Source organism: Tursiops truncatus, chromosome 12 (genome assembly GCF_011762595.2).
Source record: "Tursiops truncatus isolate mTurTru1 chromosome 12, mTurTru1.mat.Y, whole genome shotgun sequence".
NCBI classification, from domain to species: Eukaryota; Metazoa; Chordata; class Mammalia; order Artiodactyla; family Delphinidae; genus Tursiops; species Tursiops truncatus.
Genome location: NC_047045.1, coordinates 37692538 through 37706593, shown reverse-complemented (window position 1 = coordinate 37706593; position 14056 = coordinate 37692538). Strand labels below are relative to the sequence as shown.

The 14056-nt window shown below is 36.5% G+C and overlaps 2 protein-coding genes across 4 annotated transcripts in view; one reads left to right on the top strand and one right to left on the bottom strand.

Annotated features, from left to right (window-relative positions):
- RTN4IP1 (reticulon 4 interacting protein 1) overlaps nucleotides 1-14056 on the top strand; it is a 126598-nt gene that overhangs the window by 40139 nt on the left and 72403 nt on the right. The window lies entirely within an intron of this gene.
- The window catches only part of QRSL1 (glutaminyl-tRNA amidotransferase subunit QRSL1), a 32596-nt gene that overhangs the window by 6021 nt on the left and 12519 nt on the right, over nucleotides 1-14056 (bottom strand). For 2 of the 3 annotated variants that reach the window (XM_004323893.4, XM_073789473.1), the window contains exons 5-9: nucleotides 12692-12868; nucleotides 4402-4577; nucleotides 4203-4315; nucleotides 3134-3326; nucleotides 2477-2594 (exon numbers count right to left, since the gene is read on the bottom strand). In XM_004323893.4, coding sequence (XP_004323941.1) covers nucleotides 2477-2594; nucleotides 3134-3326; nucleotides 4203-4315; nucleotides 4402-4577; nucleotides 12692-12868 — 777 coding nt within the window. The remainder of the gene's footprint in view (nucleotides 1-2476; nucleotides 2595-3133; nucleotides 3327-4202; nucleotides 4316-4401; nucleotides 4578-12691; nucleotides 12869-14056) is intronic. The other variant, XM_073789474.1, reaches the window with a different exon arrangement.

The following is a 14056-nucleotide window of genomic DNA, read 5'->3' as shown; positions in this document are numbered from 1 at the left end:
TGCAGCATTATTTACAGTAGTTAAGATTTGGAAACCATCTAAAGTGTCCATCAGTAGATGAATGGATAAAGATGTAGTATCAATACATATAAAAAATGGAAAATTAGCCATAAAAAAGAATGAAATCTTGCCATCTGTGACAACATGGTTAGACCTAGAGGGTATTATGCTAAGTGAAATAAGTCAGAGAAAGATACTGTATGATTTCACTTATCTGTGGAATCTAAAAAACAAATGAACAAACATAACGAACAGAAACAGAGTCATAGATAAACAAACAGGTGGTTGCCAGAGAAGAGGGGGGTGAGGGGCAAGGAGAGAAATAGGTGAAGGAGATTAAGAGTTATAAACTTTCAGGTATGAAATGTACAGTTTGGGGACTACAGTCAGTAATTATGTAATATCTTTGTATGGTGACAGATGACAACTAGATGTATCATGTGATCATTTTGAAATGCAGAGAAGTATCAAATCACTTACGTTATGCACCAGGAACTAACATAGTGTTGTAGGTCAATTGTACTTCAAAAACAAACTCACAGAAAAAGAGATCAGATTTGTTGTTAGCAGAGGCGGGGTGTGGAGGGAGGGGGAATTGGATGAAGGTGGTCAAAAGGTACAAACTTCCAGTTATAAAATAAATAAGTACTAGGGATGTAATGCACAACATGATAAATATAATTAACACGGCTGTATGTTATACACGAACGTTGATAAGAGAGTAAATCTTAAGAGTTCTCATCATAAGAAAAAAATTTTTTCTTCCTATTTCTTTAATGGTGTGTCTATATGAGATGATAGATGTTCACTAAACTAATTGTGGTAATAAAAAAAAATAATAAAGGATATGGTTACTCCCCACCCGCCCCCAAAAGAAAAAATGCTTACTTTACTGAAAAGATTAAGGAATTAGCCAGACATAGGCGTGACTATAAGTCAATGATGCAAAGAAATGGAAAAAGAAAATACTCCTTAGATCCTCCTGAAGCTGTTAATGAAGGTGGCGAAAGTATTAATCATTCTAACTTCAGTTTCCTCACCTGAAAAATGGATATAACAACTCCAATCTTTCTGAGGACCAAATACAATGAGATAAAAATGTGAAATCTTTTTATCTCGAAAAATGCTATAGAAATATCAGATGTCCTTATTATCATTTGACCACAGGATCTATAGGGAGATGAATGCAGGCATCACGTATAATTTACCCAACAGCTGATGGCTTAAATAATGTACTAACAATATCTTTTTATAAAAGAACAAATACTTCTATTAAACTTCTTCCTACTTTAAATATAGTTCAAAAGCCCAAATTCTGCTTCCATCAATGATGGGAATATTAGGGATGGATTTACTCTGCCATTTTAAACAACCGAAAACTAGACAAAATGAAACAACCATTTTCAGACATTAGACAACATTAGAAGGGAAGCAAATAAACAAAGCCCTTTGATTTCCCCATTAATCAAATAATAATTTTAGTTTTTGTTTTCCAGCTTTATTGATATAATTGACTATAAAATTGCTGTGTGTGTATATATATATATACACACACACACACATGCACACACACATACAATGGAATATTATTCATTATTACATATATATATATACACACACACACACACACCATATTTTCTTTGTCCATTCATCTGTTGACGGACACTTAGGTTGTTTCCATGTCTTGGCTACTGTGAATAATGCTTTGAGGCAGTGATTTCTTTCCTTCAGATATATACCCAGAAGTGGGATTTCTGGATCACATGGTAATTCTCTTTTTAATTTTTGGGGGAATCTCCATACTGTTTTTCACAGTAGCTGTTCAAATAGTATCTTTGGAAAAAGTAATCCTAACTATTGGCCCTGGGGAGATGCACAGATGAATAAAATGCTATGTATGTATGTATGTATCTATCTATCTATCTATGGGACATAGAGCAAAACCCCAGGAAGCTATTGGTACAACCACTCTTGCTTTTTCACACTTCTCATGTCCTCTTAGACAGACCTGGTAGTATGGAAGATGAATCCTATTCACAAGATGGTGAACAAACTTATACCAAAGTCATAGTAATTTAAAATTCTTTTTTGGAGTGAACAGATACATGATGCAAGGGAAAACTACGTTGATTCACTAAGTTTTTTAAGAGACACCAGTGTAACTTCCTGCTTAAGGCTCTCAGAGCAGTAAGACAATGTGGCAATAATAAGGGACATTTAATGAGGCTAAAATCCTTCAGGGCTTCCTACTTAGCTTGTACTAATCATTCAGCTAGAGCATCAATGATTTGGTTTGTTTTTGAATAACCAGGAGCCAAAAGTACCATAAATGGGCCTTTAATTATGATTTCTAATTTAAATCATAAGGATTTTGCTTCCTTAGCAAATATCTCAACTTACAAGACTTGATAGACATGCTACTACTTTACTATGGAGTTTTCAAGAATGGGGAAAATTCCTAAGCTGATTATCTTACTCTTTTAATAAGAAAAAGTTTCCTGAGAGGATTCGTCCTCTCACCACATCATTGAAGCCTTCTCGTCTGGTTGCAGCATACATGGCTTCAGTAGACACATCAATGTCACATCTGTGACCTGATAACAAAAAACAAAAACAAACAAAAACCCACAAAACATTAATTGAAAAGGAAGTAAAGTTTTGGCTGAAAAGCAGGTCTAGATTCACATTTGTGACCAATACTAAAATTTCATGAGATTGACCTTAATGGTTTCTCTTTTTCATCTGCCTTTGGACTGACTGACTTGTCAGGAAGCAAGGAGAGAGAAAATGATAATGAAGAGGGAAGCTTCAGTTGTTCACTCCCTCATTCATTCATTCATTTTATTCAGATGTTTACTGAGCTCCTACCCTGTGCCAGGTACCACACTGTATGGACTGATAATACAAAGCTAAAATACTCTACCTTCAAGATACGCACAGTCCAGAGGGTAAGCTGAAGATACAGAGATATTATGATGAATAGTGTGACTATAATGCTAAAATGACAAAGGTAAAAGGATTCACTGATTTACTTCTCTAAATCTTAACATTATCCCTGGCAATAATATATTTTGCTACTAATAAACGAACCTTTCAAATGTTTGAGACAACTTCCAAAACACAGGCAACTTACCATATTCTAGCCCATCAAATCTTGCCATATTCGAAGCCACTTCCGATGTACACAATACGTGGTAGCAGACAATTGAGTAACTGGTGTGGGGCAGGGACACTTCAATTACTTTGGCGCCCTCAGACTCAAAGAGATTAGCAGCTTTGGACCAAAGAGATTGTACTTCACTCGACAATTCTGGTGTAAGATATTCCTTATTGGAAAAAGTCAAAATACAGAAATTAAAATATCGTATAGATGGTGTTATAAAAATTTGTACTCCAGAAACTTTGGCAATACATTAGAACATCTGATTAAATGGCTAGCAGGTAGCTAGAAAGACTGAACTAATTTAAGAGTGCTTATGGCATGACAAGATACTGTGAGCTCGATATAATAATATTAAAGATTGGAGATCTGGTTGGAGAACTTATATTTGTTAAATGTTCATTATATATCAGGCACTCTGCTAGATACTTTCCACAGGTTCTCTCATTTAATGCTTTTAACAGTCTTACGATGTAGGTATTATCATCCTTCTTTTTATTAATGAAAAATATTGAGACTAGAGAAGTTAACTAACTTTCCTAATGTTACACAGCAGGTAAGTAGAGGATCCAGGATTCTCAACTAAGTCTGTTTCTCTCTAAATCCTTAAAAGTAGGCACACCTATTACCTTAATTGAAGATTTTAAAGATTTAAAGATTTTACAGTATTTCTCTACAGCAGCGGTCTCAACTGGGGGCAGTTTCCTCTCCTCTTCCTCTCAACCAGGGGATATCTGGTAACATCTGTAGACAGTTTTGCTAGTGGGGCAGTGGTGGTGGTGGGGATGCTACCTCTAGGGTTAGAGGCCAGCGATGCTGCTCAACATCTTACAATGCACAGCACAGTCTCCCAGAACAAAAAATTATTGCTAAGCTCAAAGTTAAAATTTTAAAAGGTTAGTAATTTAACATATCTATTTTCATGTGCTCAGGTCACATAGCTAATAAAAGTGGCAGAGCAGGGCTTCAAACCCAACCAGTCTGTTTCCCAAGTCTGTGCTCTGTATTTGACTTGACAGTACTTTTGTAAAGAGAGACTTACCTTCGGAATTCCTATACATAGTTTGCTCATATCTGTCAAACTGGGAAGTGTAAATGGTTTAACAGGATCTTGAATTGTGGTAGAATCTTTGGGATCATGCCCAGCTAGTATACCTGTAAGTAGGAATATTTATGAGTGACAGACACAGTACTGAAGTGAAATAACAATGTTTTGAAACTATATGGAATCGTTTAAATACCCAACACAATGGCTGCATCATCCACACATCTGGTTAAGATTCCTGGCACATCCATTGAATTCACCAGGGGAATGAGGCCATGACGAGAAACTAAGCCGTAGCTAGGTTTCAAACCAACAACCCCACAGTGGGCAGCTGGATTTCTGGTTGATCCTCCTGTATCTGATCCTAAAGCCCTGAAATTTAAATGAAATTCTCTTTAGCAGGATAATATATCTCTAATTATATTTGAAATTTATCTTTTTAAATGTATATTTTAAAAATGTATTTCCTCCTGATTTTACAAAAAATAAAACGTGCTCATCTCAGAGAATTTTTTTTATTTTATTTTTTTTGTGATACGCGGGCCTCTCACTGTTGTGGCCTCTCCCGTTGAGGAGCACAGGCTCCAGACGCGCAGGCTCAGCGGCCATGGCTCACGGACCCAGCCGCTCCGCGGCACGCGGGATCCTCCCGGACCAGGGCACGAACCCGCGTCCCCTGCATCGGCAAGCGGACTCCCAACCACTGCGCCACCAGGGAAGCCCCAGAGAATTCTTAAAATACAGAAAAGTGTAAAGATGTAACAAAATATTCCACCACCCTGAGGCAAGCACTGTTAACATTTTGGCATAGTAACTTCGTCTTTTTTTTTTTTTTTTAACATCTTTATTGGAGTATAATTGCTTTACACTGGTGTGTTAGTTTCTGCTTTATAACAAAGTGAATCAGTTATACATATAAATATGTTCCCATACCTCTTTCCTCTTGTGTCTCCCTCCCACCCTCCCTATCCCACCCCTCTACGTGGTCACAAACCACCGAGCTGATCTCCCTGTACTATGCAGCTGCTTTCCACTAGCTATCTGTTTTACATTTGGTAGTATATATAAGTCCATGCCACTCTCTCACTTCATCCCAGCTTACCCCTTCCCCTCCCCGTGTCCTCAAGTCCATTCTCTACGTCTGCGTCTTTATTCCTGTCCTGACCCTAGGTTCTTCAGAGCCATTTTTTTTCTAGATTCCATATATATGTGTTAGCATACGGTATTTGTTTTTCTCTTTCTGACTTACTTCACTCTGTATGACAGACTCTAGGTCCATCCACCTCACTACAAATAACTCAATTTCGTTTCTTTTTATGGCAGAGTAATATTCCACTGTATATATGTGCCACATCTTCTTTATCCATTCATCTGTTGATGGACACTTAGGTTGCTTCCCTGTCCTGGCTATTGTAAATAGAGCTGCAATGAACATTTTGGTATATGACTCTTTGAATTATGGTTTTCTCAGGGTATATGCCCAGTAGTGGGATTGCTGGGTCATATGGTAGTTCTATTTCTAGTTTTTAAGGAACCTCCATACTGTTCTCCACAGTGGGTGTATCAATTTACATTCCCACCAACAGTGCAAGAGGGTTCCCTTTTCTCCACACCCTCTCCAGCATTTATTGTTTCTAGATTTTTTGATAATGGCCATTCTGACCAGTGTGAGATATCTCCTTGCAGTTTTGATTTGCATTTCTCTAATGATTAATGATGTTGAGCATTCGTTCATGTGTTTGTTGGCAATCTGTATGTCTTCGTTGGAGAAATGTCTATGTAGGTCTTCTGCCCATTTTTGGACTGGGTTGTTTGTTTTTTTGATATTGAGCTGCATGAGCTGCTTGTAAATTTTGGAGATTAATCCTTTGTCAGTTGCTTCATTTGCAAATATTTTCTCCCACTCTGAGGGTTGTCTTTTGGTCTTGTTTATGGTTTCCTTTGCTGTGCAAAAGCTTTTAAGTTTCATTAGGTCCCATTTGTTTATTTTTGTTTTTATTTTCATTTCTCTAGGAGGCGGGTCAAAAAGGATCTTGCTGTGATTTATGTCATAGAGTGTTCTGCCTATGTTTTCCTCTAAGAGTTTTATAGTGTCTGGCCTTACATTTAGGTCTTTAATCCATTTTGAGATTATTTTTGTGTATGGTGTTAGGAAGTGTTCTAATTTCATACTTTTACATGTACCTGTCCAGTTTTCCCAGCACCACTTATTGAAGAGGCTGTTTTTTCTCCACTGTATATTCTTGCCTCCTTTATCAAAGATAAGGTGACCATATGTGCATGGGTTTACCTCTGGGCTTTCTATCCTGTTCCATTGATCTATATTTCTGTTTTTGTGCCAGTACCATACTGTCTTGATTACTGTAGCTTTGTAGTATAGTCTGAAGTCAGGGCACCTGATTCCTCCAGCTCCATTTTTCGTTCTCAAGATTGCTCTGGCTATTCGGGGTCTTCTGTGTTTCCATACAAATTGTGAAATTTTTTGTTCTAGTTCTGTGAAAAATGCCAGTGGTGGTTTGATAGGGATTGCATTGAATCTGTAGATTGCTTTGGGTAGTAGAGTCATTTTCACAATGTTGATTCTTCCAATCCAAGAACATGGTATATCTCTCCATCTATTTGTATCATCTTTAATTTCTTTCATCAGTGTCTTATAATTTTCTGCATACAGGTCTTTTGTCTCCTTAGGTAGGTTTTTATTTTTATTTTTTTTAAAATTATTTATTTATTTATTTATGGCTGTGTTGGGTCTTCGTTTCTGTGCGAGGGCTTTCTCCAGTTGTGGCAAGCGGGGGCCACTCTTCATTGCGGTGCGTGGGCCTCTCACTGTCGCGGCCTCTCTTGTTGCGGAGCACAAGCTCCAGACGCACAGGCTCAGTAGTTGTGGCTCACGGGCCTAGTTGCTCCACGGCATGTGGGATCTTCCCCGACCAGGGCTCGAACCTGTGTCCCCCGTATTGACAGGCAGATTCTCAACCACTGCGCCATCAGGGAAGCCCTCCTTAGGTAGGTTCATTCCTAGATATTTTATTCTTTTTGTTGCAGTGGTAAATGGGAGTGTTTTCTTAATTTCACTTTCAGATTTTTCATCATTAGTGTACAGGAATGCCACAGATTTCTGTGCATTAATTTTGTATCCTGCTACTTTACCAAATTCATTGATTAGCTCTAGTAGTTTTCTGGTAGCATCTTTAGGATTCTCTATGTATAGTATCATGTCATCTGCAAACAGTGACAGCTTTACTTCTTCTTTTCCGATTTGGATTCCTTTTATTTCTTTTTCTTCTCTGATTGCTGTGGCTAAAACTTCCAAACTATGTTGAATAATAGTGGTAAGAGTGGGCAATCTTGTCTTGTTCCTGATCTTAGTGGAAATGGTTTCAGTTTTTCACCATTGAGGACAATGTTGGCTGTGGGTTTGTCATATATGGCCTTTATTATGTTGAGGAAAGTTCCCTCTATGCCTATTTTCTGCAGGGTTTTTATCGTAAATGGGTGTTGAATTTTGTCGAAAGCTTTCTCTGCATCTATTGAGATGATCATATGGTTTTTCTCCTTCAGTTTGTTAATATGGTGTATCATGTTGATTGATTTGCATATATTAAAGAATCCTTGCATTCCTGGAATAAACCCCACTTGATCATGGTGTATGATCCTTTTAATGTGCTGTTGGATTCTGTTTGCTAGTATTTGGTTGAGGATTTTTGCATCTATGTTCATCAGTGATATTGGCCTGTAGTTTTCTTTCTTTGTAACATCTTTGTCTGGTTTTGGTATCAGGGTGATGGTGGCCTTGTAGAATGAGTTTGGGAGTGTTCCTCCCTGTGCTATATTTTGGAAGAGTTTGAGAAGGATAGGTGTTAGCTCTTCTCTAAATGTTTGATAGAATTCGCCTGTGAAGCCATCTGGGCCTGGGCTTTTGTTTGTTGGAAGATTTTTAATCAGTTTCAATTTCATTACTTGTGACTGGTCTGTTCATATTTTCTGTTTCTTCCTGGCTCAGTCTCGGCAGGTTGTGCATTTATAATAATTTGTCCATTTCTTCCAGGTTGTCCTTTTGGCATAGAGTTGCTTGTAGTAACCTCATGATCCTTTGTATTTGTGCAATGTCAGTTGTTACTTCTCCTTTTTAATTTCTAATTCTATTGATTTGAGTCTTCTCCCTTTTTTTCTTGATGAGTCTGGCTAATGGTTTATCAATTTTGTTTATCTTCTCAAAGAACCAGCTTTTAGTTTTATTGATCTTTGCTATCGTTTCCTTCATTTCTTTTTCATTTATTTCTGATCTGATATTCAAGTCTTTTTTTAAATGAATTTTTCTTTCACGGTTCAGGTCATTCTGTAATCATAAGTTTCCATCTCTTTTTTGCTTATCATGAGCCTTTTACTATGTCAATAAAATTACTGAAAATTTTAAATATGTATAATACTCTATCATATCAATTGGCAATTCCCAACTGATTCCCATTTTTAAAGTCCATTCTCCTATTCATATACATACAAATCTTTCTTTTAAGTTCTTTATTTTTTTAATTGAAGTATAGTTGATTTACAGTGTTAACTTCTGCTGTACAGCAAAGTGCCTCAATTATACACATATATACATTGTTTTTTATATTCTTTTCCATTATGGTTTATTCCAGGATACTGGATATATTTCCCTGTGCTATACAGTAGGACCTTGTTGTTTATCCATTCTATATGTAATAGTTTGCATCTACTAACCCCAAACTCGCAGTCGATCCCTTCCCCTCCCCACCTCCCCCTTGGCAACCACAAGTCTGCTCTCCCTGTCTGTGAGTCTTTCTGTTTCGTAGTTAGGTTCATCTGTGCCATATTTTAGATTCCACATATAAGTGATATCATATGGTATTTGTCTTTCTGACTTACTTCACTTAGTATGATAATCTCTAGTTGTATCCATGTTGCTACAAATGGCATTACTTCATTCTTTTTTTATGGCTGAGTAGCATTCCATTATATACACGAATTTTCTTTATCCATCCATCTGCTGATGGACATTTAGGTTGTTTCCATGTCTTGGCTATTGTGAATAGTGTTGCAGTGAACACAGGGGTGCATGTAACTTTTTGAATTATAGTTTTGTCTGAATATATGCCCAAGAGTGGGATTGCTAGATCATATAGTAATTCTATTCTTAGTTTTCGGAGAAACTTCCATACTGTTTTCCACAGTGGCTGCACCAACTTACATTCCTACCAACAGTGTAGGAGGGTTCCCTTTTCTCCACACCCTCTCCAGCATTTGTTATTTGTAGACTTTTTAATGATGGCCATTCTGATCAGTGTGAGGTGGTGTGGTACCTCACTCTAGTTTTGATTTGTGTTTCTCTAATAATTAGTGATGTTGAGTATCTTTTCATGTGCCTATTGGCCATCTGTATGTCTTCTTTAGAGAAATGTCTGTTTAGGTCTCCTGCCAGTTTTTTGATTGGGTTGTTTGTTTTTTTGATATAGAGCTGTATGAGCTGTTTGTACATTTTGGATATTAAGCCCCTGTTGGTTGCATTGTTTGCAAATATTTTCTCCTATTCCATAGGTTGTCTTTTTGTTTTATGGTTTCCTTTGCTGTGCAAAAGCTTGTAAGTTTGATTAGGTCCCACTTGTTTATTTTTATTTCTATTGCCTTGGGAGACTGACCTAAGAAAACATTGGTACAATTTATACACATACAAATCTTATACCTTCTTTTAATGGCAATTTTATAATATGCTTTTACAAACTAAACACACCCCTCCCAGAAATTCAGATACAGCCATTCTACTACCTTATTTAGATTCATGGCTAGAAATGTATTTTAAGTTATTTAAACATTTATGTTGTTGCCAGCTAGTATAACTGCATAATAAAGTACTTGTAGGGAATTCCCTGGTGGTCCAGTAGTTAGGACTTTGTGCTTTCACTGCCGAGGGCCTGGGTTTGATCTCTGGTTGGGGATCCCACAAGCCATGCAGTGCAGCAATCAATCAATCAATAAAGTACTTTGTAATAAACACCTTTAAACATAAATCTTTGTCCATATATCTGATTAAATTTTAGGCTAGCTTCCAAGAAGTAGAGTTAATGGGACAAAAGGTCTACCTGTCATTATGAGTTCTTAATATATTTTGTCAAATTACTTGTCAGAAAGGTTATGCCAATTTATATTCCCAATTGCAGTGAGTCGGATTTTTTTATGTTTCATTATCATCACTGAATACTAGCAGCTCTTAAAATTTGGTTAATTTGATAACCTAAAGCTTTGCTAATGTGCATTTCTGAATAAATTTTCACATCTATTTGTATTTGCATTACCCAACTATGAAGTGTCTGTTCATTTCTTTGCTTAGTTATCTATATAGTCTATGTTTTTCTTATTAAAAAAAAAACCTTGAGGACATTATGCTAAGTGAAATAAGTGAGTCACAAAAGCACAAATACTGCACAATTTCACTTATATGAGGTACCTAGAGTGGTCAAATTCACAGCGACAGAAAGTAAAAGAGTGGTGGCCAGGGGCTGGAGAGGTGGGGGAAGGGCAAATGGGAGGCTATTGTTTAAGTGGTACAGAGTTTAAGCTTTGCAAATGAAACAAGTTCTGGAGACTGGCTGTGTGATAATGTGGATGTACTTAACACTACAGAATTGTACACTTAAAAATAGTTAAGATGAGAAATTTTGTTGTGTATATTTTACCACAATTAAAAATTTAAACTATTTCAGGAAAAAAGGTTTTTCTGATTAGAAAAGTGTAATGTCTACTGTAAAAATTAAAATATTTTATAACTATATGATCTATAAAGTGATATTTCTCTTATAATCACTGCCCCCATAATAATCCTGTTATCACTTTTTATATATATTTATTCAGACACTTCCATGCAACTAACATATATACATATGTAATTATTATTTTTAACAGAAATAAGACATACGATACATACTGTTCTGCAACTTGTTCTCCACTTAACAGTGTATTTTGGATTTCTTCCCATGTCACCACATAGCACTCTAAATCATTCTTTTTAGTGGTTGCATAGTATCAATACTCCTAGAATCTTCCTGTTTTAAAAACTATTATAAAAGAAACAAGTCAATAGGGGGGAAAACAAATCAGAACACCTGATGGTTTGGGACCCATTCAACCTGGAGTTACTTTGGGTCTGTGCCTCTCTTGAGTACATCCAGAGTGAAGCTTTGGACTGAACAAGCCTCCTACGTGTCACATGGCCCTTGTGCTCTACAGAAAATGCAAATTAGATTGTCTTTCTTACCAAGTCCACTTGAGCCACAAAATCAGACTGCTGCTTTCACAATTTCTAAAAGGACACATTTTCTTATTAGGATTCCCTGATGTCTGGGTAAAAGTAAAACCTACATTTCCATAGGAATTATGTGTCAAAATGCCATCTTCTCAAAGCACATTCAGAAAGATGAACACTAAGTGGGGTGAGGAGGATAGAAAAAAGCCCCTAATCTTGCAACCCTTGCTTGTCAGAACTCTCATTAATATTAATGTGGTGCTATAAAATTCCACAGAGATAAAATGAAATGCTTTTACTTGTTAACAAGATTTCAGGGAAACTTAAAAACCTGTAGAATCTAAATCTCCATAGCTCTAAAAACTATAAATCATTTATTGATTGCAGTGCCTCAGAAAGAGCTTAGTTTCAGTGGATAATTAAAATACACATAGTACTGCTAAAGAAAACATTCTATGTGGTTAAATTGAGACCAATAAAATAAATATAATAACAGCAATATTTATTTACTCTTCTTTAGATGGTTAAGAAATGCTTTACAAATGGGACTTAAGACAAAAGCATTGATTGATGGATTCTTTCCAAATACAAACTATGACAGTTGAACAAATAACCTCCCTACAAATTTGAAAAAATTTTATGTACTTATATACATTTTTAGTTGTAGGTTTAGAAAAACACTATTTAATATATTCTATTGATACATATTAGGAACATTTTCTTCCTCCCTCCCTCCCTCCCTCCCTTCCTTCTTTCTTTCCTTCCTTTTTTTTTCTTAAGTCAGATTTAGCTGAAGGATAAACCATAGCTAACAATTTAGTTCAGCAGCACTCGACTAAAGCCCAAGGTATGTTAGTCTCTAAATATCTGTACAATCAGTGAGCAGATACCCAAATAAATTATTTAAAAATGAAATTCAATGAAGTCTATTTAAGCTAACTGGTTTATTCTGTAAAATCATGTTTTTAAGAGGACCATATACTGTAGAGGAAGAGTTTAAATGCTGTCTTAAATTGAAGTTAAATGTATAGAATACACATAAGTGTACCATAAAGTTGAGTGTATTTAAGATATAATTTTGATACACCATTGAGCACAAATAGCTCAGTAAAGGGAAATAAAAATACCAAGGTATGAACGACTCTATTGTTGAATTCTGTGTATGGTTTATGACTATTTGTATTAGGTTGGGTTTTTAAAGTACAGATAGTAAAAAACATCTTACGCAAAGCACGTGAACGCTGACACAGCCGCCGCGCTCCCTCCTGAGCTTCCTCCAGTTATGAGCCAATGTGAATCCTCATTCTTACCATGAGACTTCTGCTTCCTCTTTTCTCTGTATTGTTTTGAATAACTCCAGGGGTTTTTAACTGGTCCAAATATGCCATCTGTGCTTCCAGATCTGAGATGAAGAAGTGAAGCAAGATATCTTAATACAATTCATTTTATGTAAAATTTTCATCTCCTGATTGTATTATTTGCTTCTGACACTGTATAATCCACTATAACTTGAATTAGAAAAGGTAGGAAGCCTGCTTAGATGTACCTTTCTTTAATTAGACAGTTGAGGAGGTGAAGGAAGGGAAGTAAAAGCATTTGTGGTGGAAAGTAGGAAAAAACTAGTCTGCTAAGAAAAGAAAATTTTTATCCCAATTGATCATCTAATTCAGCTTAGGATGATTTCCTTCGTAAATTAAGGTCTTCCAGTTGAAGAGTGTCACAAAACATCCAAACAGTTAACAAGTAGTCTTTTGAAGGAATTCCTCTGTTAATCAGAAGTTTTAAGAGGCAAGTTCCCCAGTGGTCCAGTGGTTAGGACTCCACACTTCCACTGCAAGGGGCAACTAGGATCCACCCCTGGTCAGGGAACTAGGATCCCACATGCCGCATGGGGAAGCCAAAAAAAATTTTTTTTAATAAAAAAAAATTAAAAAGTCAATTACATTTCTATAAACGAACAATGTTAAACAATTAGAAATTGAAAAGAAAACACCATTTTCTATAACATTAAAAAAACATGAAATAGGGCTTCCCTGGTGGCGCAGTGATTGAGAGTCCACCTGCTGATGCAGGGGACATGGGTTTGTGCCCCGGTCTGGGAGGATCCCACATGCCGCGGAGCGGCTAGGCCCGTGAGCCATGGCCACTGAGCCTGCGCATCCGGAGCCTGTGCTCCACAACGGAAGAGGCCACAACAGTGAGAGGCCCGCGTACCGCAAAAAACAAACAAACATGAAATAATTGGAGACAGATCAAATGTGCAAGATTTATATACAGAAATCATAAAAATATTGCTGAGAAAAATTAAACTCTAAATGGAAAGATATACAGAATTCATAGGTCAGAAGGCACATATTAAGATGTCAATTTTCTACAACTTGATCTATAAATTCAATACCACCACAATCAAAATCCTATCAAGCTTCTCTGTAGAAATTAGTAAGCCAATTCTAAACCTTATATGGAAACGCAAAGGATCTAGCATACGTAAAATAATTTTGAAGAGGAACAACAAAGTTGAAGAACTCTTATTACCTAATTTCAAGGCTTACTATAAAGCTACAATAATCAAGATAGCGTGATACTGGAT